The sequence below is a fragment of the Euprymna scolopes genome, chromosome 5 (assembly GCF_053919585.1).
Source record: "Euprymna scolopes isolate OS-2025 chromosome 5, ASM5391958v1, whole genome shotgun sequence".
NCBI classification, from domain to species: Eukaryota; Metazoa; Mollusca; class Cephalopoda; order Sepiida; family Sepiolidae; genus Euprymna; species Euprymna scolopes.
The window spans coordinates 10258252-10284987 of record NC_136486.1 but is presented as its reverse complement, the minus strand read 5'-3'; the positions used below and the strand labels follow the sequence as shown (position 1 = coordinate 10284987).

Genomic DNA, 26736 nt, shown 5'->3' with positions numbered 1-26736 from the left:
ATGTAGGGAGATCTGAGAAATACCTACCTAGTGAGCCAGTTCAACAAGAATTTTAAAAAGATTTTATCCATTGCTACAAGAAGGTTTATTCTTCGATAATTGCCGCAGACCAACTGTGCTTCTTTACATTTTTATAGAGATCAGAATCACATCTATCCTGTTCTGGGTGTGATGGACTTCTATGGTGGTCTTGTCACCCCCCCCCCCCTCCACCAAAGTGCAGAACCATGGCAAGGATACCATCAAGGTTAGTTGCCTTCTCGATATTCATCTCTTTAATTGTACTACAAGTTGATGGGGTGATCCATCATCTCATGGTTTATGTCTTTTTGCGGCCGGATATAGATTTACTTTGATTGTTTCTATGATTCAATCAGGTCGAAAGCAAATAAGCTCTTTAAGACACCATATTTTGGTTTCAATGTTAGCATTTGGTTATGGCTGCTCAACTTTTTTGTGAGTTCTTTTATGAAAGAAATACTTTTAAAAATTCAAATAGTAAACGTTCTTTTTCATTTAGGTTACTATGCCAATGATTCTGATTCTGCATAAATTTTTGCAGCCAGTTTACTGTTGGGTGGATGGTGGAGTCGCTATGTACCTTTTGTCACAATCTACAAAGTATTGAATGAATCATAACTTGACTGAAACTCGCTTTTATTAGCACAAACTAGTCACCATTATTATATCTATATACAAGTGAAAGTCACAAATTATCAACACTTCTATATATAAAAAATAATAGCGTTCATATGTGTGTACAACTCTCCTACAGTCTACACCACTGGACCAATCATGACCACACCAGGCATGATGATGGTCCCCCACCTAGGGATGGTGCACACCATTTTTCAAGATTAAGATCAAAGGTCAAGACCATAGTCTATGTATATATACTCTCCTACAGCCCATACCACTGGACCGATCATGACCAAACCTGACATGATGATGGTCTCTAACTTAGGGATGATGCACACCATTTTTCAAGGTTACAGTCAAAGGTGAAGGTCATTATTTAGTGCAACTCTTCATAAACTCCTCCACCTAGGGATGGTACACACCAAGTTTGAGTTCATCGCCATCCTGGAGGCTGCCAGCATGACGTTGGCCAACTTCTTTGTGAATTTGAATCAGATCACCCTCCTCCACCCCCAAACCCTCAACCAGTTAAACAAATGTTAATCATTGTGCTTCTTTCTTTCAATTTTTATGTGTAACAATATAAGTGTCAATTTTGATATAATCTATTTGTTTTCAGTCGCTTCAGGAGGTAGTTAAAAAATTTTAAACACCTTAGGAAGTTTGTTCTTACAACATCTACTTACTATAAGGGTGCTCACTAAGAATACAGCAAAGTCCCACACAGGTATCTTTGCTAGTTCAACATAACTTTCTTTAGGTTGGCATGATAGTTGTGTGTATGGTATTTCCCTAACTCATTTTCTCTTTGCTGAATACTACATCATCCTTCTTCTCTCTTCATTATCTTTATCATGCTCTTCATCTCTATGCGTGCACCTCTGGCCATCTTTCTCTTTCTCCTCTCTCTTCTTTTTCCATCTCTTTTCTTCTCTATCTCATTCCATCTGTTCTTTTCTATTTCTCAAACTCCCACTCTCTATTCTTGTGCTCTTGTTTACTTTCACACTCTCACTCCCACTTCCTTACTTTCTCATCCCTACACATATTTCATTTCAAACCTTGGTAAGACAGCAGCTGTTGGCCAGTCTATAAGCCCAATCTCTGCTAAACCAAGCATTAAACAACGAAAAAAAAAAAAAAAAATGTCAAGAGTGGAATCTAAGGAAATTGGCTGGAAAGCTATCAATCATTTTTGTTGTTGTTGTCCACATTGTGAAAATCTTTTTCTTTTGATTTAATAGTCCTCCTTCTATGCAGGCCAACAAACAATCTTATATAAAGGTAGAAAAACAAAACGAAAAACCTGGAATTGCTTCAGAAGAAAATAAAATAGGGAAGACCAATTTTATGATATTTGCTGGGAGAGGACAATTTTTTTTATGATTAGTGTATGATGGATTTAATAAAAAAAAACTTGTAGATCATTAATTGGAGAAAGATTCGTTCACATCTTTCAAGAGATGACTAAAGGTCATTCAGTTCATGATTAGTGACCTTGATTTGATGGTATAAAAAAATGCAATTCATCAATTTTGGAAGATTTAGAAAATAGGCCAATTGTGTTTCTCTTTCTTTCTGTCCCTTCTCCACTGTCAACATACCTGCTTCCCAGATTTTGTTTTCAATCATAAAATTCTGTTTCAAGCTATCAGTTAATTATTATCACTATTCTTAGACAGATCCTTCTTGGACAGAGAACAAATAGTAATTTGTAACTTAAAACGACTTACACTGGCTGCTAAGATTAAGCCCAGTGTTGCTCATGTTTGTTTTACAAGTACTTTTACAGAGTGGAACGATAAAATTGTCGCCCTAGAAAAGATTCCATTTCCGTTTGATGGAAACCGATTTTCTTTTGTTGTTTGAGACCAGAGTGTACCTGGATGTGCTGAAGTGTGTGGTGATTCCCTGGTGTAATCAGGTGGCTGCTGACAGACACTGGGTGTGGCAATAAGACTTGATGCCGACCCACAAATTCAAAGAGACCTGACTTCAAACACTGGCCCAACCTCCTCCCTCGACCTGAACCCGCTGGACTACTTTGTTTGGTCATAAGTCGAGAACATCACTAACATGACCACCCACAACACCAATGCCAGCCTGATCACTGCCATCCGACAAGTATTCACTGAGCACCTACCGGCGCTTGTAGAAAAAGCATGTTCCCAGTTCCAGACCCATATCTAAGCAGTGATTGAGGTTGATTGAGCTACATTGAATAGATGTCAGCTCTACTACATAATCAAGTTACCTGAATAGATTTTTTTCAATAAAAGTTTTAAAATAAAATTGTTGTATTGTTTTCTAATGTGCTCTGATGAACTTATTGTACTTGTACTCCCTCAGCAAAAATACTTCTGACCCACTAGCAACACCCATGTTGGCAGGGCAACAAATTTGCTGACTGCAACTACATGCAGAGGGATACCTCCTCCCCCGAAAAGAGTGTCGGCGGTATAACCCATCATGTCTTAGAGTGGGATCCAGTTGAGATCTACTTTAGCATTTACTTTGACTGAACAGAAGGTCGTAGAGGCCCATTCCAAATAATTGGCTGATTACATCATGCACTAGTATCTATAAGTTCATCTCCAACCATATTATTCAATCTGATCGTTTCAAAAATCAAAACTTTACCTCCTATTTTCCTTCCAAATAGACACTAGAAAACGGTGTCTTGGGATCAATTGTGTTGAGAACAAAGATGACCAATTTGGGATGTAGCACATGATACAAAATTGTTTGGTCATTCCTGATTATTCCAACCATTTTGCATTTAGCCTGTTTGATTTCACCATTTAGTTGGCAAATCAGCAGGAATTTTATTGAACTACTTTTTTGTTAAAGTTTACATCAATTTATTCAGCATGAACTTAGGAAGCAGATTTCACAACAAATTTACATCCACAAAAAAAGATAGAACATCATTTTGCATAGTTTGTGTAATCACAGATGATGAGTCACGATAGAAATTTCCACCTATTTCTACCCAGATGAAGTCTAGAAAAATCTGAACCATACACTCGTAGTTCAAACAAAATTTGCTTAATTGCTTTTTGTCAAATGAGTCATTCCATATTCTTATTGAGAACGTCACAAAGTTAGATAACTTATAAATTGTAGAGGGCTTTTTCTTTTTTTTTTATTTTACAAGAATGTCACTATTTATAAAGACCAAAGGCAACTTACGGATAAGGATTAATAAGTTTGTTGGATGGCTGGTGAGACAACACCATGATAATTAGTAATGTTGTTAATTGATCAAGAACAATTTGTTTACATTGGATTTAAAAAAGACCATGTTATAATCAGCCAGAAAGCAGTTGCATGGTATTGTGTTCCACAGATGGGTAGTTTTAGAAAAGAAACTTTGTTCATGGAAGTTTCATTTAGTTTTAGGCACAGAGAGAGAGAGAGAGAGAGAGAGAGAGAGAAATTATTGGCAGTTGTAGCTAGACAAGTTCTTGTTGTGAATGCTTTATGGGGGGGTATAGATTGAAGCTCAGTAAAGCATATGCCATGAAAATAACTGCAGAGCAGAGAAATACTAGCAGTGTGTCTTGTGAAAAAGAGGTAGTAGGGAAGAGAAAGGGACATCACTCACTAGATTTCAAAGTCAGTTTTGTATCCCGTCAAGATAGGAAAGGATGGTCTGAGACAATATGGCAACAGTACTCCGTCTTAAGACATATTTGTCAGTAGCAGCCTTGATTCTACACATATTGGCCATGTTCTGGAAAAATATTGAAATCTGTGAAATGGGCTGAAGGTTTTATGATCTATGATTTGAACATTGACCATTTTGTCTTCAACTGAGCTTCATATGCCAGCATATGTGCTTCTATCACTTTTCAGAATTTGGAGCCGATATGAACTCCATCCATCAAAAAGTGACAGTTCAAACTTGGGATTTGCCGAAACAATTTCCTCACTTCCGCTGTGTAATGGGTTGATCTATCATGTAAATGGCACTTTTCTGTCATATCTTTTGAAGCGATTGATCAATTATTATTGTGTATTATTGTGTCTGAAGATTGTGAAATATTCCTACATTAATGTCTTAAAAGCATTTTTAAGATATTTGAAATTTGGAAGAAAAAATAGACAAAAAAAAAAACACAGACCAAATACATTTGAAACCCTGTTTAAAATGCAAATATTTTTATAAAAAATCATTGGATTTTTTTTTTTTTTTAATTTTGTATATAAACTATCCATCTTAAGAGAAGCGTTTAAAAAAAAAAAAAAAAAAGTTTTAGCTTCTGTTTTTTGGTTTTTTTTTTTTTTAACATTTTCTCTGAAGTTGATTATTTTATATCTGAAATTACTAATAAAAAAGTTAAAATATACCGTACTTTGGAGTAATTGTGCCAAATCTGGAGGTAATTGTACCAACTAAAAAAAAAGTGTTCTTTATATGTGTGGTTGCCAAAAGAACACTTTTAGCTAGTTGGCGCAATTACCCCAAAGTACGGTATATTAAAAAATGTCTAATGATTTTTAATAAACATATTTGCATCTTAAATGTGATTTCAAAGATATTTTTTCTGTCTTTTTTTTTTTTTTTTTTTTTTTAAATTCCTACGATTGTTATCCATCCAAAAAGAGGGATGATATGTTATTACAAATCCTCATCATAAATCATTTGCACTTTATCCTTCATTGATTCAAACAAATTTATTTATAATTTGGTTGCATTAATGTATGATAATGATGGCCTGTCATCTACTGGAAAAATTTCATGCCAAAGAGTTTGAAATATCTGTAAAGAATCAAGTTTGATTTCTCTGGATGTTGTTATTCTGCTCAAGTGTTCATCTGTTCTCAGTGGTTAGCAGCATAAACAGACAGTCAAGTTATGCCAAGTTTGAATCCAATTCGTTTCACACAAACGTTTTTCACTTAAAGATGTTTGCAACCTTCACATGCTCCCTACCGTAAATACCCGATATCCTTGTAGAAAGAATTCTTGATAAAAAGATACCAGGGAAACGAATGCCAACACAATTATAAGGGGTGGTGCATAACAACAACAACAACATCTGTGATTGCAGCAAAACATGTTTTTTCGATCAAGAGTTGATTCGAGTATATAAATGCTATCACTTAAGGATTTCGGATTCACTCTTTTGTAATACCAGCAAGAATATACATGTAATTTCCTGGAAATTTGTCAAGAATGTTCTTTGCTATCACTGCATGCAAGAGATTCAAAATTGCTTCTTAAACATGAAATTTGATGAAGTGCAATTTCTCAAACTGATATGTTTTGGTGTCTGCTTTTATTTCTTATTGGTTTCTTCTTAAACCATCCATCACTCACTTTTCTGGATAATGTTGTCTTCAGTTTCCTCATTAAAACGAATGCATCAATGAACAATAAACACAGAAATTTATACAAACTGTTTGGGATAAATTGCGCAGCATGTTCTTGAGCAATCTTTGCCAAGAAAAGAGCTGTACTTTGTGAGACATTTTTTTTTTTATTGTCAGTTCCATATATACCATTTCTTCATAAATATATCTGAGATTAAATCCGACAGTGCCTGTATTTTTCATGGTTTCTGAATCTAAGGATAAAACATCAATTGATGCTTTTCATCATCATCAAATATTTTTGCTGTATTTTTCTGTAGAATATGGTTTATCATGTATTGACCCTCTCCAAATCCTCCTGCCTCTTATTACTATGTTTAACTGATTGATTGATCTAGAAGTCCAGAAAAATATATTATCATCCCATCTTCTTTGTTGTAGTACCGCCTTTTCTGCACACTTCCACCATTACTTATCGATGTACTAAATCAGCAATCGATAGTTTGACACTTTTCTATGTTTTCCAAGTTTATTACTAAAGATCTGAGATTAGAAATTTACTCACTTAGATGTGTTATCCTTTGTTCAATTTTAAATCATATACTGAATTGAAATATATATTGAAGTTAAATATACATCCTTTGGTCAAACAAAATTCAGTCTTATTTTAGTTCTCCGCATGTCATAATCTGAAATGTTACAGGTGTCAAAATAAAATCCATTTGACATAATCAATAATTGGGATTTTATCTGAAAAAGTTTTCTCCAATTTTTTTAAAAATCATTTTCTTGATCTTTTCACGGAAGGTTGTTATTCTTGATTAATAATCCTTATTAACATGGATGTTTCAGCATTGGATTATTTGGACTACTATTCTTATCTTGAGTTTTGTATGCAGAATGTTTCGGTCAATGTAACCTCCAGCCTTCTTCAGGTGTATCTTGTCAAACTCTGGAATCTTTCTATTGAACATGGGAATCTGCACAGGATTCCGAACTGAACTCTTTCTTTAATCCTCTGGGGTAGCATGCTCTTGTTGGGATGGGGTAAAAGTGTTAAGTAATTTGCAGTCGCATTCTTAGTATCACCCGAACTGAGGATTGAACCTTCAGTCTCTAGAAAAGTATCACTTCCAATTTAATTTTTATCAAGCACTTTATCTGTTATGGCACAGGATTTCTCTCTCTCTTCATATTTGCAATGTTATGTCCAAATCAAAACACAATGTTGTCATGCCTTTGTCCAGATCCGATTCAACTTTTTCAGACTTTAGTGCATTGTTTAAATGTCACAAAACAAAGCAAAAGACAGAAGCCATCGCCTGTCATCAAATATCTGGTTCTAGAAAAACGGACAAACATCATTGCATCAGATTGAGATTTTGTGGATTTATTTGTGCTTTATACATAGCAAAGTTTCTTGTTTGAGATCTGCCAAATAAAAATTTGTAAAAATACTTTGTCAGTTTGGCATTCAATGTCTCTTGAAGATTTTTTAAACCATTTTATAAATTATTTGAAATAAATATATACTTTATCTAAGAAAGTTTATGGGAAAAATTTGCTGATTAAATTATATTTCACCCTTTATTTATATAATTTCTTTAATTAATGAAGCTTGATGTAACTACAGAGCATATACAAATAAAAAGTCTATATTCCAAATTTTAAGATGTTCATCTTACCATTTATTTTAACATGCTAAAAGAAATAAATAATAAGATGAACAACATCTTAAAATTTGGAATATAGACTTTTTGTCATTTATTTATTTTATCTAAACTATATTTTTCATAACATGATGGTGTCTACAGTGTATTTTATTAAAAAAAATAGTTAAATTGTATCTAAATAAAAAAATGACTCGGTATTATTGCAGTTTTCAATTTTTACATCATGGCCAATTTTTGTGTAAACAGTTTTTATTATTAACGATTTTAATTGTACAATGACATATCTTTATAAGAAAAATATTTTCCATTCTAAAATGTAAAATTTAAAAACATTTTTATGAAGAAAGTAAAAACTTTCAACAAGTTTTTCAAGAAAAAAACAGTATAAAATATTTTCATCTGTCATTGAATAACTTCTGAAATTTTCATCACATTGATAAAAATATATTTTAAAACTTTCTATTCAAGTTTTAGAGAGGTTTCAATTTGCTGTGTAAGTTGTTAATACAACACATTCATTTATGCAGATTTCAAACTGTATGCACTAATAAAAATTTAATTTATTTTATATGAATTGAAATTTTGTTGTGACAAACCTATACAACATCGATCAAACATATTTAATACTGATTCTTTTTTGTTTTGATTCTTCAGAATACGTTTGATTAAACATCAACTTTTCAGATAAAAAAATGAAAAAAATTTGTTCAATTTGTAGCAACATTTGCTCCATAAATATCAGATTAAATCAGACTAAATTACTTCATTTCATGGATAACCTTTTGTATATTGAGAAGTGGTTCATTTTATTTTATTTTTTTAAAATAATTTTAGGATTTGATCTTTAATAGATATAGGAATCTGAAGACAATTTTCTTGGGGGGGGGAGGTGTCAAAATTAAGTAATAAAATATTTTAAAGTTGGTAAAAAAATCCTGAAGAAAAGCTAATATGGGGGTGGGGTCAATGTTAAAATTAACAAACTTAACAATCTGCTCTTTTAAAAATTCAACAATCATAATTTCAATTTTTTTTATCTGAAAATTTAGTGCTAAATGAATAGTGTTTGGAAGAATTAAAAAAGAAAATTTAGTAATAAATATGTTAAACAGGAGAAGAGTCCCTTTCAAATATTTTGAAAAAACAAAATCAATAATCATGCACGTCCACTGAGGTTTGTTTCTGAAGAAAAATGCTCACTTATTTACTTACACTGAAATAAAAATCACTGTAAAAAATGTATATCTTCCAAAATAATCTTTGTTCTGTGACGAGTATGTACATCATAAAGATTTTTCTGTATTTTTTAAATAAGTGTAATTCTAAATATACAACAAATTTTATGTTGATACTTGAACGTATAAACATTCTGATTTCTTCAGATGTTTTTTAAACAGCCTTCATTAAACAAAAAAAAAAGAGTATTGTTTTATTAAACTTTTATTGTTTAAATAATTTAACTTTGTTCGTTTTATAAAAAAAAAAGTTAAAAAGATATTCATTCAGTAGTGAGCTTTGGAAGATTGTCGGTGAAAGAAATACAATCGCCAAAAGATAAGCGTTTCATTATTTCTAGTCATCACTTTGAAAAATCACTCGCAAATGCGACTGTTTCACTCGCAATGTAGAGCCCTGATCTCCAAGATATTATTCTCACTCTACATTTGAAACCAGAGGTTGATCAGCACAAACTAAGTATTAGTAAATTTGCAAAAGATGTTACTTTCATTTAAGATACATTTTTGCAACATTTTTTTGTTACGATTTTTTTCTTTGCAAATTATGTAAATCTCTACTATTATATAAAAGTCACTTTGTGTGTGTGAGTTCATTCCTCATAGGTTCTGAAACGGTTGAGCCTGTCTTTTGTAAATTTCACACAAAGCTAATTGATATGTTTGGTAGTGTTCTTAGATATGTTTTGTACAAAAATTCATTCGATAAGTATCAAAAATCGAAAAAGTCCAATCTTAAAAATAGTTTTTTCTTATAAATAAATAAAAAAGAATTTTTACAAGGAAATACTTTACATTACACTGACGAGAGATAATAAAATCTTAGCAAACGATTTCTTCTTAAAAAAACTGAATTATTGACATCTGAAAATATAGCTGAGTGGTAGAGCATTCAACTACAGATCGAATGATTCCCGGTTCAAGCCAGGGTGTACCTCACCATTTTATTTTTATTTTTTCTTATTAATGAGTTCAATTTACGATAACAGATGAGGTACCATTTAAAATCGCTGCAAATCATTTCTTCGTTTGCATATTTTAAAACTAAACATTAGTCAGAAATCACTTTTATAGGGCATTCATCATCAAGCCCAAATATCAGCTGATGTGATATTGTAAACCAACACAGACAGAATTTGATGAACGACATTATCATTATGATTTATTATTTTTCTTTGCAAATTAGTTCACTGGGCAAATTATTCCTCATAATATATAATCAATAGAGGATTGATTCTATAACACATACATACATAATCTGCATAAATTAAAATATCATGTTTAAGTGTATTGTACAACCAGGCAATGCCAGGTGACCAGCTGGTTAGTATCATGCTAAAAAGGAATTGAAATGTTGTTTAGTAATCAAATCAGATATCAGACAAATTTGTTGAATATTAAAAGTAAACATGTTTAAAAAAAGAAGTTTTCAATACGCTTTCTTTTATAACAAAAGCTTCTGGAAACAATAAATAGCAATGAAAAGAAAATTAGCAATGCTTACAATTTGTTTCATATAAAAAATTTGCGAATGACTGCTTTTCAATAAAAAAAATGCAAGATAGCATACGTGAGCAAGACTACAGATAATAGAAATGAGTGAAAATTGTGCTTGTTGTAATGACAATTTGTATATTTAAAAAAATATATCATATTTGTTAAAAGTAAATAAAGATGAAAATGCATGAATCTTTTTGTAACACCTTTCAAGTTTAAACTATTTTATATGGTTGACACCAATACCTCAAAAATTATCAGGTTAGATGGAATATGTAATCTATGAAAAGGATTGGAATTTTTGACATAAAAAATGGACAGAAAATTTCTGAAATTCACTGGCTAGCTAGAACCAAATGTTAATTTGTCAGATGAAATGCTATTTAGGTTTACTTTCGAGAATCTGGTAAACTTTGACTTTTTTAAAGGAATTTCTAGATGTATCTGAAGATGAGAATGGGAAAAATGCAAACTCTGAAGACTGCCTAGTCCAAATGAGGCAGAAAAGATTTGAAATTAACAGGAAGATCGGGAATGGCCAGACAAATTTATGTCTAACCCTAACCTCAACATACCTGCAACTACAGCATCAAACGGCTGTTGTGAGATGATGAAGTATATATAATATACATAGTGTTGACATGTTACAGCTTTTTTTGTTCACCCTAAACAAGGCATAATGCCACTGAAGCATAAGCAGATTCTCTGATAGGGAACAGATTTATAGAGGAGAGCAACCTGGGTTGGTAATTGGGCAGCAAGATGTTTGTTCACATTACATTTAAATTTTTGTATATAGTCAGAGGGAAAAAGGAGGGAATTTCAAAGGCAAGGAATCCAAGGAAGAAAACTTATTAGAAAATATTCCAGCATCTATAAACCTCTACAGTGAAGGGGTGAGATTTTGTTAGCAATTAGGTGGGTCAGGTATTTTTGTTGTGGGAGGAGAATACAAGTGCAGTTAGTTCATTGGATCATATTTCATGGAAGTATTAGTAAAACAAAGACAAGGATGCAACACTGGTGATGTGACAGAGGTTGGAGCTTAGCAGACAGTGTGGGGCTTATTTTCCACTGACTTAATCATGAAGAAATAATTTAAAAAATAGAATTGGTGATTTGTTCACATTTAATTCCAATGTAGATACCAGCCACAAAAATGAAATGAAAATCTCTATTAATCTTACATTTCAAAATGAATATTATTTTAACTAGAATTGTTTGCCTTATCTTATATTCAAAAAGGATTGAAACGATGTCAAATGGTTTACCCAAAATTGAAGCAGTTGTTTTATTTAAAATCGCCACATTTTAACACTGTTGTCATTTTTCTTTTCATTCACGTGAACAACCAATTATTAAACAGATGAAAATGCGATTCAATGACATATAAATACACCTAACACATCTTTAAATAAAGTTAGTGTTGAATCGTACATGAACACATACACTCAAGAATAAGGTTAGGAAATAAATAATCCTTTTTATCGTTTGTTTTAAGTAGGTATTATTTGAACTACTGTTGTATGATATTCTTACAATATTTCAGTCGATATAACCTCTGATCTTTGGGTCCATCTTGTCATTTAAAGTATTTCATTTTTTTTTTTTTTACAAGTAACAGCTTTTTAAGATTAAAAAAGTTCAATTTGAATTATTATTTTGTCAGCAATTTTTTTTGCAAATATTTCGATACATAATTTTTTCACCAAATGTATTTTTTTGTAAGAAGTAAATATAAATTGTTTTTGATTTTGCAGTGAAAATTATTCTGAAACAAAATCATTTTAAAAATATACACAGGTGTTTACGATGATGTAAAAAAATAACTTCAAATTGAGGAGGCAAAAAGAAAGTCCGCACAATGGAAAATTGTTATTTAAATGTAACTTTGGGACATTGATGCAACACAAATACAACTAGTTAATATTTAGCAGCATAGCCCTTCTGCAAATTGACAGCCGGTGATCTTTTGGGAATTCCTTGAATTAGACTGCAGCAATACTCCGGGGAAAGGGCATCCCACTTTTCTTTAATTTTTGTCCAAAGTTCTTCTAAATTTGAAATTTTATCATTGCGTAGCTGTTGCTTGATGTAATGTCATACATTTTCGATAGGATTGAGGTCTGGAGATTGTGCAGGCCAATTCAAACACGGAATATCATGCTCTTCCATGAATCTCTTGACATTGCCATCTGTGTGGATGGGAGCATTATTTATTTATTTATTTATTTTTACACAGTGATCACCACTTATCAAGGCCCGGAAGCCACTCAGGGATAAGGGTTATTGCAAGTACATTACGTTAGTGTGGAGATTTGATGAAGTGTTTACTTAAGGGGGCAGTTCATTAGGAATTTGTTAACGTTGGACTTGAAGACATCCAAGTTGTAGTCCGGTGGGAAGCAGGCAGACGGAACAGAGTTCCACAGGCGTGCAGTTCTAAGAAAGAAGCTTTGTTCATGGAATCCACGTTTTGATTTAGGCACAGATATAGAGTGGGGAAATTATTCACAGTGGATTCAGTTAGACGGGTGTTTTTCGTGAAAGATTGGCGAGGGGGGACCAGAGATTGGAGTTCAGACGAGCACCTGCCATGGAAATAACGATAAAACAAGGATAGGCTCGCAACGTCTCTTCTGTGGGAGAGAGGTTGCAGGGTAGAGAAAAGGGCATCCCCCACTAAGCCACAAAGTCTATTTTGTACTCTGTCAAGGCAGGATAGGCTGTTTTTAGCAGCTCCTGCCCAGATATGGCAACAGTATTCCATCCTTGGACGTACTTGGCTTTTATATAGATAGAGAATTGCATCAGTAGTGAGATATCTTCTGGAGCGGTAGAAGGATCATATTCTGCATGAAGATGGGATTATCATCCAAATTCCGACCAAAGTAGGATAGAAAATGCTCAGTCACCATATTAATTTATTTGGTCGAATTAATTCAACCTTGCAAGCTGGTTTTAAGCGAATTTGTTGCTCTGGACTTTCTTTTTGCCTCCTCAATTTAAAGTTATTTTTTTAAATTGACGTGAACACTAGAATATTTCAAGAATATTTCAATTAAAAGTCAAATATGAACAGGTAAAATTATAGAGGAATAGAAGGCGAGGAATAACAGGCGAATCAAATGATGTATAGGTTGTTTAAATAGTTGCATTAAATTTTGCTTAAATTTGCAGTTTTTGAAAAAATTACAAGTGCGGACTTTCTTTTTGCCAACACTATATTTTGACCTTTTAGTGACCTCATATATGGTGTTTGTTATGCTAAACTTTATCCTTTCAGCTGCTATTATAATCATGGTGCTGAATGTACACTTTGTTCATTTAAAATTTTGTTATTTAGTTTTAAACTTCCATCTTTTAAGCTTTCAATCGTTTACTCTTAGCTTGATAGGTTTTTTTTTTTTTTTTTTTTGCAGGGATGGGGTCTATATAAATTATTTACCTTTCTCCCTTGGTGTTTGATCTTGTAACATTTCTATTTTGTGAGTTGATCTGTAGATCTTTTTTAACTTCCTAACTTTTTTCTTTATTTCTAGAGACAGTGAAAGAAAAAGCTTGAGTACTGAACAGTAAGTATTTAAAAAAAAATTTTTTTTAACAATAAATGACTTATGTTGCGGATCATGAGCAGAAGATTAATTTTAAAAACTAAATTTTGTTGAAAAGTTTGAAAATATATATATATATACAGGCAGCAAAAAGAAAGTCCGCACTTGTAATTTTTTCAAAAACTACAAATTTAAGCTAAATTGATTGTAACGGTTAAACAAACTATACCTCATTTGATTGACCTTTTATTCTTCTATAATTTTACCTGTTCATATTTGACTTTTATTTGAAATATTCTAGTGTTCATGTTGATTTAAAAAAATAACTGCAAATTGAGGAGGCAAAAAGAAAGTCCGCACAATGGAAAATTGTTATTTAAATGTAACTTTAGGACATTAATGCAACACAAATACAACAAGAACACAATGAACTAGTTAATATTTAGTAGCATAGCTCTTTTACAATTTGACAGCCTGCAATCTTTTGGGAATTCCTTGAATTAGACTGCAGCAATACTCCAGGGAAAGGGCATCCCACTTTTCTTTAATTTTTGTCCAAGATTCTTTCAAATTAGAAATTTTATCATTGCATAGCTGTTGCTTGATGTAATGCCATACATTTTCGATAGGATTGAGGTTTAGAGATTGTGCAGGCCAATCCAAACACGGAATATCATGCTCTTCCATGAACTTCTTGACATTGCCATCTGTGTGAATGGGAGCATTATCCTGCATGAAGATGAGATTATCATTCAAATTCCGACCAAAGTAGGGTAGAAAATGCTTAGTCACCATATTAATGTACTTGGTTGAATTAATTTGACCTTGCAAGCGAACTATAAGCCCTGGACCATTGGTACTAATAATGCCCCACACCAAAACTGAACCTCCACCACCTTCCAGCGTTGAAACTGTGCACCTAGGATTAAATTCTTTGTCTTTCCTCCGATGGATGTACTACCATCACTGCCTAGCCTATTGAACTTGCTTTCGTCACTAAAAAGCACTTTTGACCACTATGAAGAGTCATGATCTTCATTGCATCTGACGTAGTCCAGACGGCGCTTTTTGTTCTTTACAGAAATCATTAGCTAGCGTCTTGCAACATATCCTCGCAAATTAAATTCCTTTAATCTGTTCTTGACAGTGGAAAGAGAGCACTTTTTAACAAGATTGCACTGTTGTTGGATCTTAATAGCATTGTCTTCCCTGTTAGAAGTAACTCTAGTATGACCAGATGTAGGGGCATCACGAACAATGCCGGTGTTTTTGCGCTTTTTCACAGTCTTTTGTACCGTTTTCTCATCACATTTCAATCTACGGCTGATTTCTCGATTGGATAAACCAGAAAGGTGAAGAGTAATGAGTTCCTGACGATCACTAAGAGAAAGTCATGGCATATGGACTAAATGTTACATTGTATAACCTGGAACAACAACAATTACGATTAGAGATGCTTTGTTTCCTGTTGGTGGATATTTTAAACTGATTTAGGGGGCGATAATTTAAGCTGGTTTTAAGCGAATTTGTTGCTGTGGATTTTCTTTTTGCCTCCTTAATTTGAAATTATTTTTCTAAATTGACGTGAACACTAGAATATTTCAATTAAAAATCAAATATGAACAGGTAAAATTATAGAAGAATAAAAGGCGAATCAAATGAGGTATAGGTTCTTTAAACAGTTACATTAATGACAAGTGCGGACTTTCTTTTTGCTGGCACTGTTTATATATTTCATATCTTAGCTTGTTTATTTTTATCAATCTTTTTACTTTATACCATTTTTATTTTGTTTACCTAAAAAAAGAAAGACTGAATTATTAGAAAAAAGACAAATAATAATTGTAATTTTTTTTTCTTCAAGAAATTTTGTTGGCCATAAAGAATAACAAAATCTTGTTTTGTATGAGTTTCATTGGTTCATATTTGTAAATTTTTAAACTTTGCTTACAAAAGAGTGGCTATGTTTATATCTGGTACAACAAACCAAGAGAAATATGAAAAGGTCAGAATTTGATTTTACTTCCGTTATTTAAAAAATAAATATAACTTCTCCACTTTTCCAAGCTGCACTTAAGCGTCATCAATTCATAATAGTTTATATGCTCATCAGTTTGTGCCAATTGGGGATACATTTTTGACAATCAGTCTGGAAGTGGTTTTGTTGCTGTCTGGCATATAATTCTGTTCTTTCTGTTCTAGACGATCCACCATCTGAAATATTACCTTTTTTTGTGAAAAGGGGTTAGTTTATTGCAAATCGTCTGATGTGCCTCTACCATGGAAAACCAACAATAGAATTATATTCTGACCTTTTTCATATTTATTAGGAGGTTAGACACAAGATCAGGTTCTAAAAAGTCAGCACACTAAGTGAAGTGCACCTTGGTCTACAAAAAATGTTTGAGCTTGTTGATTTAATCACATTAAAAGAGTGAGTGTGTACTCTTGAATTAGGAGATATAGAACAGTTGAGATGGCAGAGGGAGGTCAGAGGAAACATGGGAGAAAGTGATGAGAATGAATTTAAAAGAAAGAGGGATAAGTAAAGACCTGATTAAAGATAAGTTTAGAGATTAATTTTTTAAAAGCCATTCAATGCATGCTTGCATATAAAATGGATCTTAAACTGAATATCACGGCAATTCCTTTCCAGTGGCCATCTGAATGTTTTTATCTGAAGCCGCCAAATAAAGATTGGGTTTAGGCTACCATCTTATTTTGAAAGACTTTTCTTGATATGAACAGCATTATTTTGAATAATTAGATGAATAACATCAAATTTTCAATTTTACAAACCATCATCACCAATCAGATTGATTTCTTGTATCATAAATTCCCTGGAGCATTCATTTACCATAGCTGTATATGCCTCTCCCCTGACATATTTTGTGACCAACATGAACTTTTGGGATCTTTTTTGCTTAATTATCTAATAATTTTATTTATATAGGTTGAGCCAAAAGTATGTGAATAATGTTGTAAACTTTCCTACCTGTGGAAGTGACATTCTTGTCATGATAGAGGTCAACTAGGATCAACCATCCGGCCTCAATAAAAATGGTTCTGGCTACCTATACTCTTAAAAGAAAAACTTATTAAATTATATTTGTTTTATTTGCTGAAGATAGGTAGTCAGGACCATTTTTATTGAGACCAGATGTACAACATTGTCCACCTAGTTTTAGCTCATCCTGTATATATACATTTTTCTTCAAATTATTTTTGCAGAAAATATTTAAGAAATACTGGAAGTAACTGCAGGGTCCCTTTCTATGCACAATATGGTGCTACAACCATCCTGATATTATACAACTGATAATAGAGCAGCCGTTCTAAACAATACCAAAGTGTTAGGATTTCTGTACTGTCAGTCGGAATCAACAGCCAGACAAACTGTCAAACCTGTACCTTCAATCTGTCAGATAATAGTGACCCAGACAAGTTGCATGTGCGTGAGTGATAAGCAAGCGTTGAAGAGTTGCTTGACTTAAGACATGGGAAAGAAAAGCAATAAGGGAAGAAAGGGTTGGGGATGGCATTCATTGCCCTAATCAAGAAACAAGAGCAAGCACTGGGTGTCTGTGATGAGCTCCTGATTGTATCTCCGCGCCTGGCTAATAGACAAAGAAGGAATGTGAGAAAATGAAAAGAGTTGTCATTTCTTTTATTATTGTATTTTAAGACAACAAAAATATGTGAAGAAGGTTTTGAGTTGGAAAGCAACAGTTTGATATTTTGGATCTGTTGAGCATTCCTACAGGCATCATTCACAAAAGGCACACTCTCCAGGAATATTTTATTCATGATTTCTACTGCATATTTAGTCTTAAAGGTTAGGGTAAAATTTAATGAAATAATTATATAAAAAATATGGAATCTCATGGTTGTTTTTATTTATTTTTTTAATCCTTTGAGATTTTCTGATAAATTATCAAAAGAATCTTTCAAATATTCTTGCTTGGCCACATCTACCTCCCTTGGAAATGGATTTGGTTTTAACACAAAGGAGCACTTGTGGTGCGAAAGTTTATAATCTCTTTTTACTTACATGGTGATTGAAAATAAGAATCTCTTTTAGACTTCTTTAAAATTGGTTTTCAATAAACTTGATGCCTTACAAAATGTTGAAATTTATATCCTATAAATATATCTATAGTTATATAATTATATATATAATTTGTTTTTTTGTTTTTTTTGTTTTTTTTTGGTTTTTTACTCTTAATTTATAAATACGTAGCTCACCTATTTCTCATTGCCTGCAAGCATTATTACTTTCATTTTAGTTTCGTTTTATTTTGAAACTATGCCGTTTCTTTTTTTCCAAAAATATCGTTTTGTTTTTAATTTTAAATTTGAAAGTAAATAGTACGTTAGCGTTTTTGAATTGAAGTTTCAAAGTTAATAGTATATTATCGTTGACAAACATCGAGCGTTTGACTAACTTTATTTTATTATATAGAAGAGGAGAGAAGCTAATGCCATAAACTGCAAGAAGAGAACAGAACAATCTTTTGTTTCAACAACTTCCGGGTTTGACTGTTTGCCAAAAAAAGATTTCATAAGAAGATAATAATAAATAAATAATAAAACACGAATAAAAAAGAATGACAAAAATGTAATGAAAAGAAAATCAAAAAGAAAAACTGAAATGAAGAAAAAACAAAAAAAAGATGAATTCAACTCAAGAAGTGAAAAAAAAAAAACGATAGTAAAAATTAAAAGCGAAAAAAAAGAAAGAAAACAAAATGGGTGTGTGTTAAACTGCTTTCAAATCATATAGTACCACTTATAACCTAATTGGCCGATTTTTAAGCCAGTAGTTATGTGATTGGCATAATGGATACTATTTCAGACTATGGGATTGGTTATGTCAAGTTGAAATCCTATTGTATCTATTTTGTATTTCTACCAATACTATTTGGTAAGTTATTACCCCCCCCCAACCATGAATAAAGTAGTGCCATTTATTCAACTAATCATATAAAATGAAGGTACTCCTGCAGTATTTTACCCACCGATTTCACGATCTTAGCCGAGCGTTGATCGACATCCGTCGGAAAACGCCGGAACATGGCGAGCGGTACGATACTCTATCAGCCAATCAGGGCGCTTCAAACGAACGCGCAGCAGACGAATAATTTTCATTGAAATTACACACATAGCGTTTCATTTCAGTTATTTTATTGTTCAAAGTAAAAATACACAGCCTTTCATTTCAGCTATTTAATTTAGCGATAAAAAAAAAAAAACGGGAGTTGTTGGAAACATATTTATGCGAATTTATGTGGAGACAAAAATTTGAACACAACCCTTTTGTCTCCATAATAAATCAAATCGCGGAAGGCTACCCGGTTGGGAAGGAGCTTCTTTCCACATCCTCTGAAAACCCTTTGCTCCCTACTTTGCCTCTACAGTCAGTAGAAAATCTTCCAGTCGGAACTAAAGATAAACAGTAATTGTTGTCCCCCCCCCCCCTACAAACATTACTGAAAAAAAAAAAAGAAAAACATTGTTGTACTGTTTAATAACGTTTTGTTAAAAACAAACAAAAAAAAACATTGAAGTGTTTATTACTGTTGCTTACCCCCCCCCCCCCCAAAAAAAAAAAGCTATCGGAAAACAAAATGAACCAAAAAAAAAAAAATATTCAACAAAATAAATTTATTTTACTTTAAAAAAACTTACGGTAAGTGTTTGTGATTTATTTTATCCAAATTTTTTGTATTAATTTTATCCATTTTGTTGTGTGTGTAATATCTTTTCCTTGTTGCTATTCACATACTTTGAGCTTTCTTGCACCGTAGCTCCGAATTCTCGGCTTTCGTCGGCGTTAACGCCGAAAGTGTTCGTCAACGCTCAGCTAAGATCGTGAAATCGGTGGGTAAAATACTGCAGGAGTACCAAAATGAATTCTGTACAATAAGTTTTGTTTGAAGGTTGATATGCCATATAGCCAATTCACGATTGCATCTTTTTGTTGTTTTATCTAAAATTGTGAAAGGATTATTTTTAGAAAACGAATTAGAATCCCAGCTGCGTTATTAACAGACAAAATTTGAGGTGCATTCTGTCATATTATAAGTAGCACATTCCCAGATGTGTGTTCAAACCAACCCTAAATTTGGATGTACAAATAAAAAATAATGGTCGATTTAAATTATAACAGAGACTTTGCTTATATTTTTTAATACAAACTTATAAAACAAAAATCAAAATCATTTGGGTAAAACACTGGAGAGTGGAAAAGTGTTTTTTTTTTCTCATTTTAACTTTATAACTTAGTCTTGAACCAATATTGGTTTTCTACTCTTGTGAAACAAAGACATTTCAAATATTTGAAATTATTCACCATCCAAGATTTCAAATTGATTCAAAGTAATATACTTTGTATGAAAAATATTTTAAATATATATATATATATATATATATATATATATATATATATATATATATATATAAAATAATTTACAATTTTATTATTGGTGCATCAGGTCTTAAAAACTGAAGTCATAATCAAGAATGATCTGCAATTTCATTGGTGGATAGAAAAAAAATGGCTTTTTACATCAATAAAATTGGGTGACTGAAGGTTGGAGAGAGTTGGAGACATGCCAGACATTTTGTGTGTGGAACTCATATGGTCGGGTAGGCAGAGTGAACTACCAACATTATCTTACCCCACCCTTACCCTTTTTTTGAGGGGGAGGGAGTAGTATACTGCCATTAAAATCATAAAGTCTGGTGGCTGGAGATTTTGTGAAAGGTCACATATCCTGAGCTCTCAACACATCCAGGTCCTTCTACACTTGATAGTCATTGGGTAAGGAAGGGGGCTCTGTCTGGATTGCTGCCATGGGATTAACTTTTTCCAGTAAAAATCTCAACAGATTAAGATATTTATTGACTGATGTCAGATATTTTTCTTAAAAATGTTTGAAGATTTATTAAAAAATCTATAAAAGATAAAAAAAATATGTTTTGATTTAAAAAAAAAAAAAAAAAAAATTAACTGATAATTTTTGTTTTTGTTTCTTGCAGAACTTTTACTGAAATTAACAAACCAAGTGAACAATATGATAAATGTCTGCAACTTTGTGAAGCTTTAGCAGCAGATCTTCAAAATGAGGGACTCATGGTAAATAGACAACTTTTTCTCATTTGAAATCTCTACCATGGATACCCTCTGAAAGAGGTTCTTACACAATAAGTTTATGCTAAAGTAGTTGTTATATAGTTCAGCTGAACTTCTGAACCGGTTTTGTTTAATGCTAGTAGTGAAGAGAAATACAAGCGATGTTCGGAGTTGTGGAGAAAAGAGACTGGTATTATTCTAGTTACCTTACCGAGTTTTTTCATCACCGTTCTTGAAAATGGGTACCACAGAGACAATTTTTCAGTTAGCAAGGAAGTAATTTCCTGCAAATCATTTGTTATAGAGTTTGAAAAGGACAGAGGCCAGTTCAGCGGAGCATTTCCTTATTACTATAGCAGGGATAAGATTTGGATGCGTTGAGGTTTTTATTATATCCAAAGCATGAGAAGGGGTAATGATAAGAATATCTAGTGCGGTTTCTAGCAAGGAAGTGGTTTGTCGAGTTCAGGATGAAATTTAAGGTGAAGTGTTGGGTAAGTAGCTTGGCTTTATTTATTACCATGGAAACAACTTCACGGGGCTCGGATAACGGTGGCACTATTGATTGCCCATTGTTCATCATATTATTATAGATTTTCTAGAAATCACGAGTTACAAATTTCTGTGATTTAATGCTATTTCTAGTTATCTCAGTATACCTACTATTAGCTGTGGTTTAGTTTGACAAATGATTGCCTATTTTAAACTTGTGGCAGTTCAAATGGTGGAAGATTTGGTGTTTATGCACAAAAACAATAGCATCGTTCAAAGTGAACAGTTGAGGAGAGTGAAACTTGCTATAGAATTTCTACATAGAACAAATGCTTCAATACCTGCTTTGACTAATTCACGTACTCATCTATGCAATGTTTAGCATGAAATAAAAAAATTTTACTCCAAAGTGCATCCCGGGTGAGATTTTTGATGGATACCCTATCAACCTGTTGGTAATATCTGGTTGTTTTCAGTTTTTTTGTGATTTTAACCATTATTACAAGGTAATCAGCTTTCCCAAGTGGACTATAAGCATCTGTTACAAAAACCTCTGGCATTTTTGTCAAGAATAGCTCAGGGAATAAGGCCTGCTGATCATTACACTCTGGAATGCAAGTCAGAAAGGTGACTGTATAAAGGAATGAGCGAATAAGAGGCTGTGCATGCTATTAGCAGATGAGTTTGTGAAGCTCATGAAACTGATCTGATTGCTGTGATGGACATTAAAGTCATCAAATATGTGGATTTAAATTTTCAGATCCGAGCAAGTAATTTGTCGATTCAGTTCAAAGATGTCAGTGATTATCATTAAGCAATATCCATATCAGTAGTATCTACTATGTTGACGGCATCTATCACCCTGATCACTTCCACCCCTGAAAAATGAAAAAAGAATTGTAACATTTGGAGTCCTCTATCTTCTTGATTTATTTATATCGACCACCTTTTTTATGTTTTGGTTGACTTTTTGGACCATGCGTGGACAATAAAACTGATTATAACTTACTGTTTTAATGTTATTAGTTTCTTTTACTAAAACATGGTTTTACGTAAAAATAGGTGTTTGAGAGTAATTAAAAAATGTCTAAAAAATCCCACTAAAATATTTCTTTTTTTAATGTTCTCATTTCCTGTTAAAATACCTTAAAATATCAGAGAGAAAAAGATTGTCAACAGCCATGAAATAAGATATAACAAGAATGCTGTGTTTTATATTCTCTGATAATGCTATCAATTATGGCTATTGTTTTTAAAATTCATCCGTCCAAAACTATTAAAACTTAATTGAAAATAATATGCTTATAGTTTTATGTCCATTAACTCAAATTTCAAGTGTCGCCAAGCTAATGGGCAGTGTACACAATTATTTCCACTCTGGTCAGATCCCTTGTACCACTGAATGAATGAATTTATCATCTCAAATGACTTACATATCACCAAATAGGTGTTTTAGACTGTTGCAAATATTTGCTTCAATGCAAATGAACTTGACTCAAGACCTGTTTATCCTATGATTTTATCCATTCATGAATAGAGCTGGAGTCGTATCTTTATTTAGTTTAATAGTGGCGCTAAAAAAAAAGTAAAATTTCATTTTTTTTCTCATTATTTTCAAAAACTGCAAATTTAAGCTAAATTTAATGTAACTGTTTAAACAACCTATACCTCATTTGATTCGCCTTTTATTCCTCTACTAGCATGGATGCCCGGCGTTGCCCGGGTGTTTGGAGGTGTGTGTTGAGCAAAAAAAAAAAAGTGGTAGTAGGAAGGCAAGCCGTGAAGGAGAGAAAAAACGTGACGTCTTATCTGTTACAACCACCGTCAAACCAGAAGTGACGTAGGTTTAAATTAAGGCCAGACAATCGAAAAGAGGGGATGACTTTCAAAAATATCAGCGAAAAAAGAGACCACTCCCTGTAGAAAAGTGCCCAGTTGAGGGTGAAGAAATTAATGTTTTTAGCCAATTTTTCGGTATTTGTCATCTGAAGAGGTGAGCTTCAAATGATACTGATCTTGTGAAAATCCGTCACCTCTGTCAAAAGTTTTAGGCAGACATGCAAACATACATACATACATTTATATATTGATAGCTCAAATTTTTGACCCAAACTGATTAAAAAGCTTGCCCTATCTCTGAATACTCTTTATGTAAAATTTCAAATGTTTAGACTAGAAATTGTCTTTAGTAATTTGGTAGAGACCGTAGAGGTCAAATTTTTTAAACTTTGACCCCTATTATGACCCCTTAACATTTATTGTTTTGGGCTCAAATCAAGTTATTAAATTAGATCCATGTCCAAGGAACCTATATCTAAAATTTCAATAGTTTATACCCAAAATTGACAGAGGAGTTTGATAGAGTTCTCAAAGGTCAAATCGTTGAACTTTGGTCCCTTAACAGCCAAATCTTTGGCTGAAAACGGATTACAAAGATTTTTCCAAGTCTCCATACCCTGTATATCAAATTTCGAGTCTGTAGACTGAAAATTGACAGAGTTATTGCGTAGGGAAATGTACACAGACAGACACATGCACACACACTTTCACTTTTATAGATATACTAGCATGGGTGCCCGGCATTGCCCGGGTGTTTGGAGGTGTATGCTGAGCAAAAAAAAACAAAAAACGGTCAATTTTTTTAAATTTGACCCCTATTATAACCCCTTAACATTTATTGTTTTGAGTTCAAATCAAGTTATTAAGTTAGATCCATGTCGAAGGCACCTATATCTAAAATTTCAAGTGTTTAGACCCCAAATTGTTGGAAGAATTTGGTAGAGTTCTCAAAGGTCAAATCATTGAACTTTTACCCCTTAACAACCACATTTCAAGCCGAAAACTAATCACAAAGATTTTCCCAAATCTCAGTGCTATGTATATCAAATTTCGAGTCTGTAGACTTAAAATTGACAAAGTTATTGCATAGGGAAATGTACACAGACAGACACACAGATACGTTCACTTTTATAGATATATAGATAGATAATTTTGCCTGTTCATATTTGATTTTTAATCCTAGTGTTCACGTCAATTTAAAAACTTTCCTTCAAATTGAGAAGGCAAAAAGAACCTCCGTAGCAACAAATGAGTTTAAAGCCAGCTTAAAATATCCACGTTTTTGGCAACAAAGCATTTCTAATCGTAATTGTTGTTGTTCCAGGTTATACTGCACAACATTTAGTCTATATGTCATGTTTCGACTTTTTCTTAGTGATCGTCGGGAGCTCATTACTCTTCACTTTTCTGGTTTATCCAATCAAGAAATCGATCGCAGATTGAAATATGATTAGAAACAGTACGAATGACTGCAAAAGCACCAAAACACTGGCAGTGTTAGTGATGCCCTTAAATCTGGTCATCCTAGAGTTATTTCTTACAGGGAAGACAATGCTATCAAGATCAGCAGCCACAGAAACAGATTTGAAATGGCTTCCCAAATCCAACAACAGTGTAATCTTGTTAAAAATTGCTCTCTTTCTACAATTAACAACAGATTGAAGGAATTTAATTTGCAAGACTGTGTTGCAAGATGCAAGCCAATGATTTCTGTAAAGGACAGGTGTCATCTGGACTTTGTCAGATGCAATGAAAATCATGACTCTTGATATTGGTCAAAAGTGATTTTTAGCAACAAAAGCAAGGTAGGCAATACGTACATGGAAGGAAGGATGAAGAATGTAATCCGAGGTGCACAGTTTCAATGCTGCAAGGTGGTGGAGGTTCAGTTTTGGTGTGGGGCGTTATTAGTGTTATGGTTCAGGGCCTATAATTCGCTTGCATGGTCAAATTAATTCAATCAAATACATTAATATTTTGACTGAACATTTTCTACACTACTTTGGCTGGAATTTGGATGATAATCCCATCTTCAACAGGTAAAATCATAAAGGAATAAAAGGCAAATTGAATGAAGTATAGGTTGTTTAAGCAGTTACATTCAATTTAGCTTAAATTTGCGGTTTTTGAAAAAATGACAAGTGGAATTTCTTTTTGGTGCCACTGTATATAAATATATATCTGTATATAAAGTTGTAGTTTTAGTCTGTGTTGTTTCTTAAATTTCTTGTAGGGTTTTAGAAAATGATTCTGATAACAATCTACATTTGGAAACGACATTACTTACGATAAAATGAAAACATTGGAAAATTGAGTAATACTGTAATTTTAATTTTTATCAGTATTTGATTTTCTAATACATTCTGTGGAATTCCATCTTTATCATAGAAGACGTAATATTGGGGGGGGGGGGGGCTATTTTGGTAATGATGTTATGTCCATGAGCGATTGCTCCAGAAGAGAAAGTTGAACATCTTCTTAACAGTTGTATTATATTTAAATCTGGATAATGCATCATGTTGTTAATGCATAAATTTGAATTTGAATGTTTAACTTTCTTTTTAAGAGCAATCACTCGTGGACTTACCATCACTACCAAAATGAAAAAAAGTCTTTTATGATTAGAATGGAAAATTAAACAAAACTGATTTTCATTATTCATTTCACAAAACAAAAATTACAGCATTATTCTTATTCCCAATGTTTTCATTTTAACGTTACGAAATAATGCTTTCAATTATGTGCTTGTTTCTATTCATGTTTCACTTAGGATACTTGGCTATATACAATATACCTTCAATAAGTTTTCATATGGACACTTTTATTGATAGTACACACATGTGAAACTCTAGTCCCCTTTGAAGTAATCTCCTCCAGCTGCAATGCACTTGTTGTACCGTTCCAACAACTTCTGGAAGACCCCATGGAAGTCATCTTGTGTGAGCGTGTCAATGACCCTCATCACAGCCTCTTTCAACTGCTCAGTTACCTCTTAATGACAGACTCTAAAGTTTTCCTTGAACTTAGGGAATAACCAAAAGTTATTGTGAGCAAGATCTGGACTATAGGGAAGGTAAGGATCTGTCTTGATGCCCACCTTGTTGTCATGACAGCGTCTTTCTTTCTGATCTTCTCTGAGCACCCTTAGGACAAACTTCACACAAATCTTCTACGTCTTCAGTTTCTTGCAAATAATTGTGTGCACAGTTCCCACACTGACATAAAAATATGCACTTATTGTCTCTATAGACACACAAAGGTCCTTATCTATGAACTTCTTTATTTGGACAATCAACTCTGATGTTCTGACTTCCTTACTCCTCCCACACCTCTCATCATCCCTTACGGACTCC

At 32.9% G+C, this 26736-nt stretch overlaps 1 protein-coding gene across 2 annotated transcripts in view; it reads left to right on the top strand.

The window, feature by feature from the left end:
• Nucleotides 1–26736, top strand: part of LOC145276703 (uncharacterized) — a 212177-nt gene that overhangs the window by 145575 nt on the left and 39866 nt on the right. For both annotated transcript variants that reach the window (XM_080127897.1, XM_080127898.1), the window contains 2 exons: nucleotides 13906–13938; nucleotides 20959–21055. In XM_080127897.1, coding sequence (XP_079984023.1) covers nucleotides 13906–13938; nucleotides 20959–21055 — 130 coding nt within the window. The remainder of the gene's footprint in view (nucleotides 1–13905; nucleotides 13939–20958; nucleotides 21056–26736) is intronic.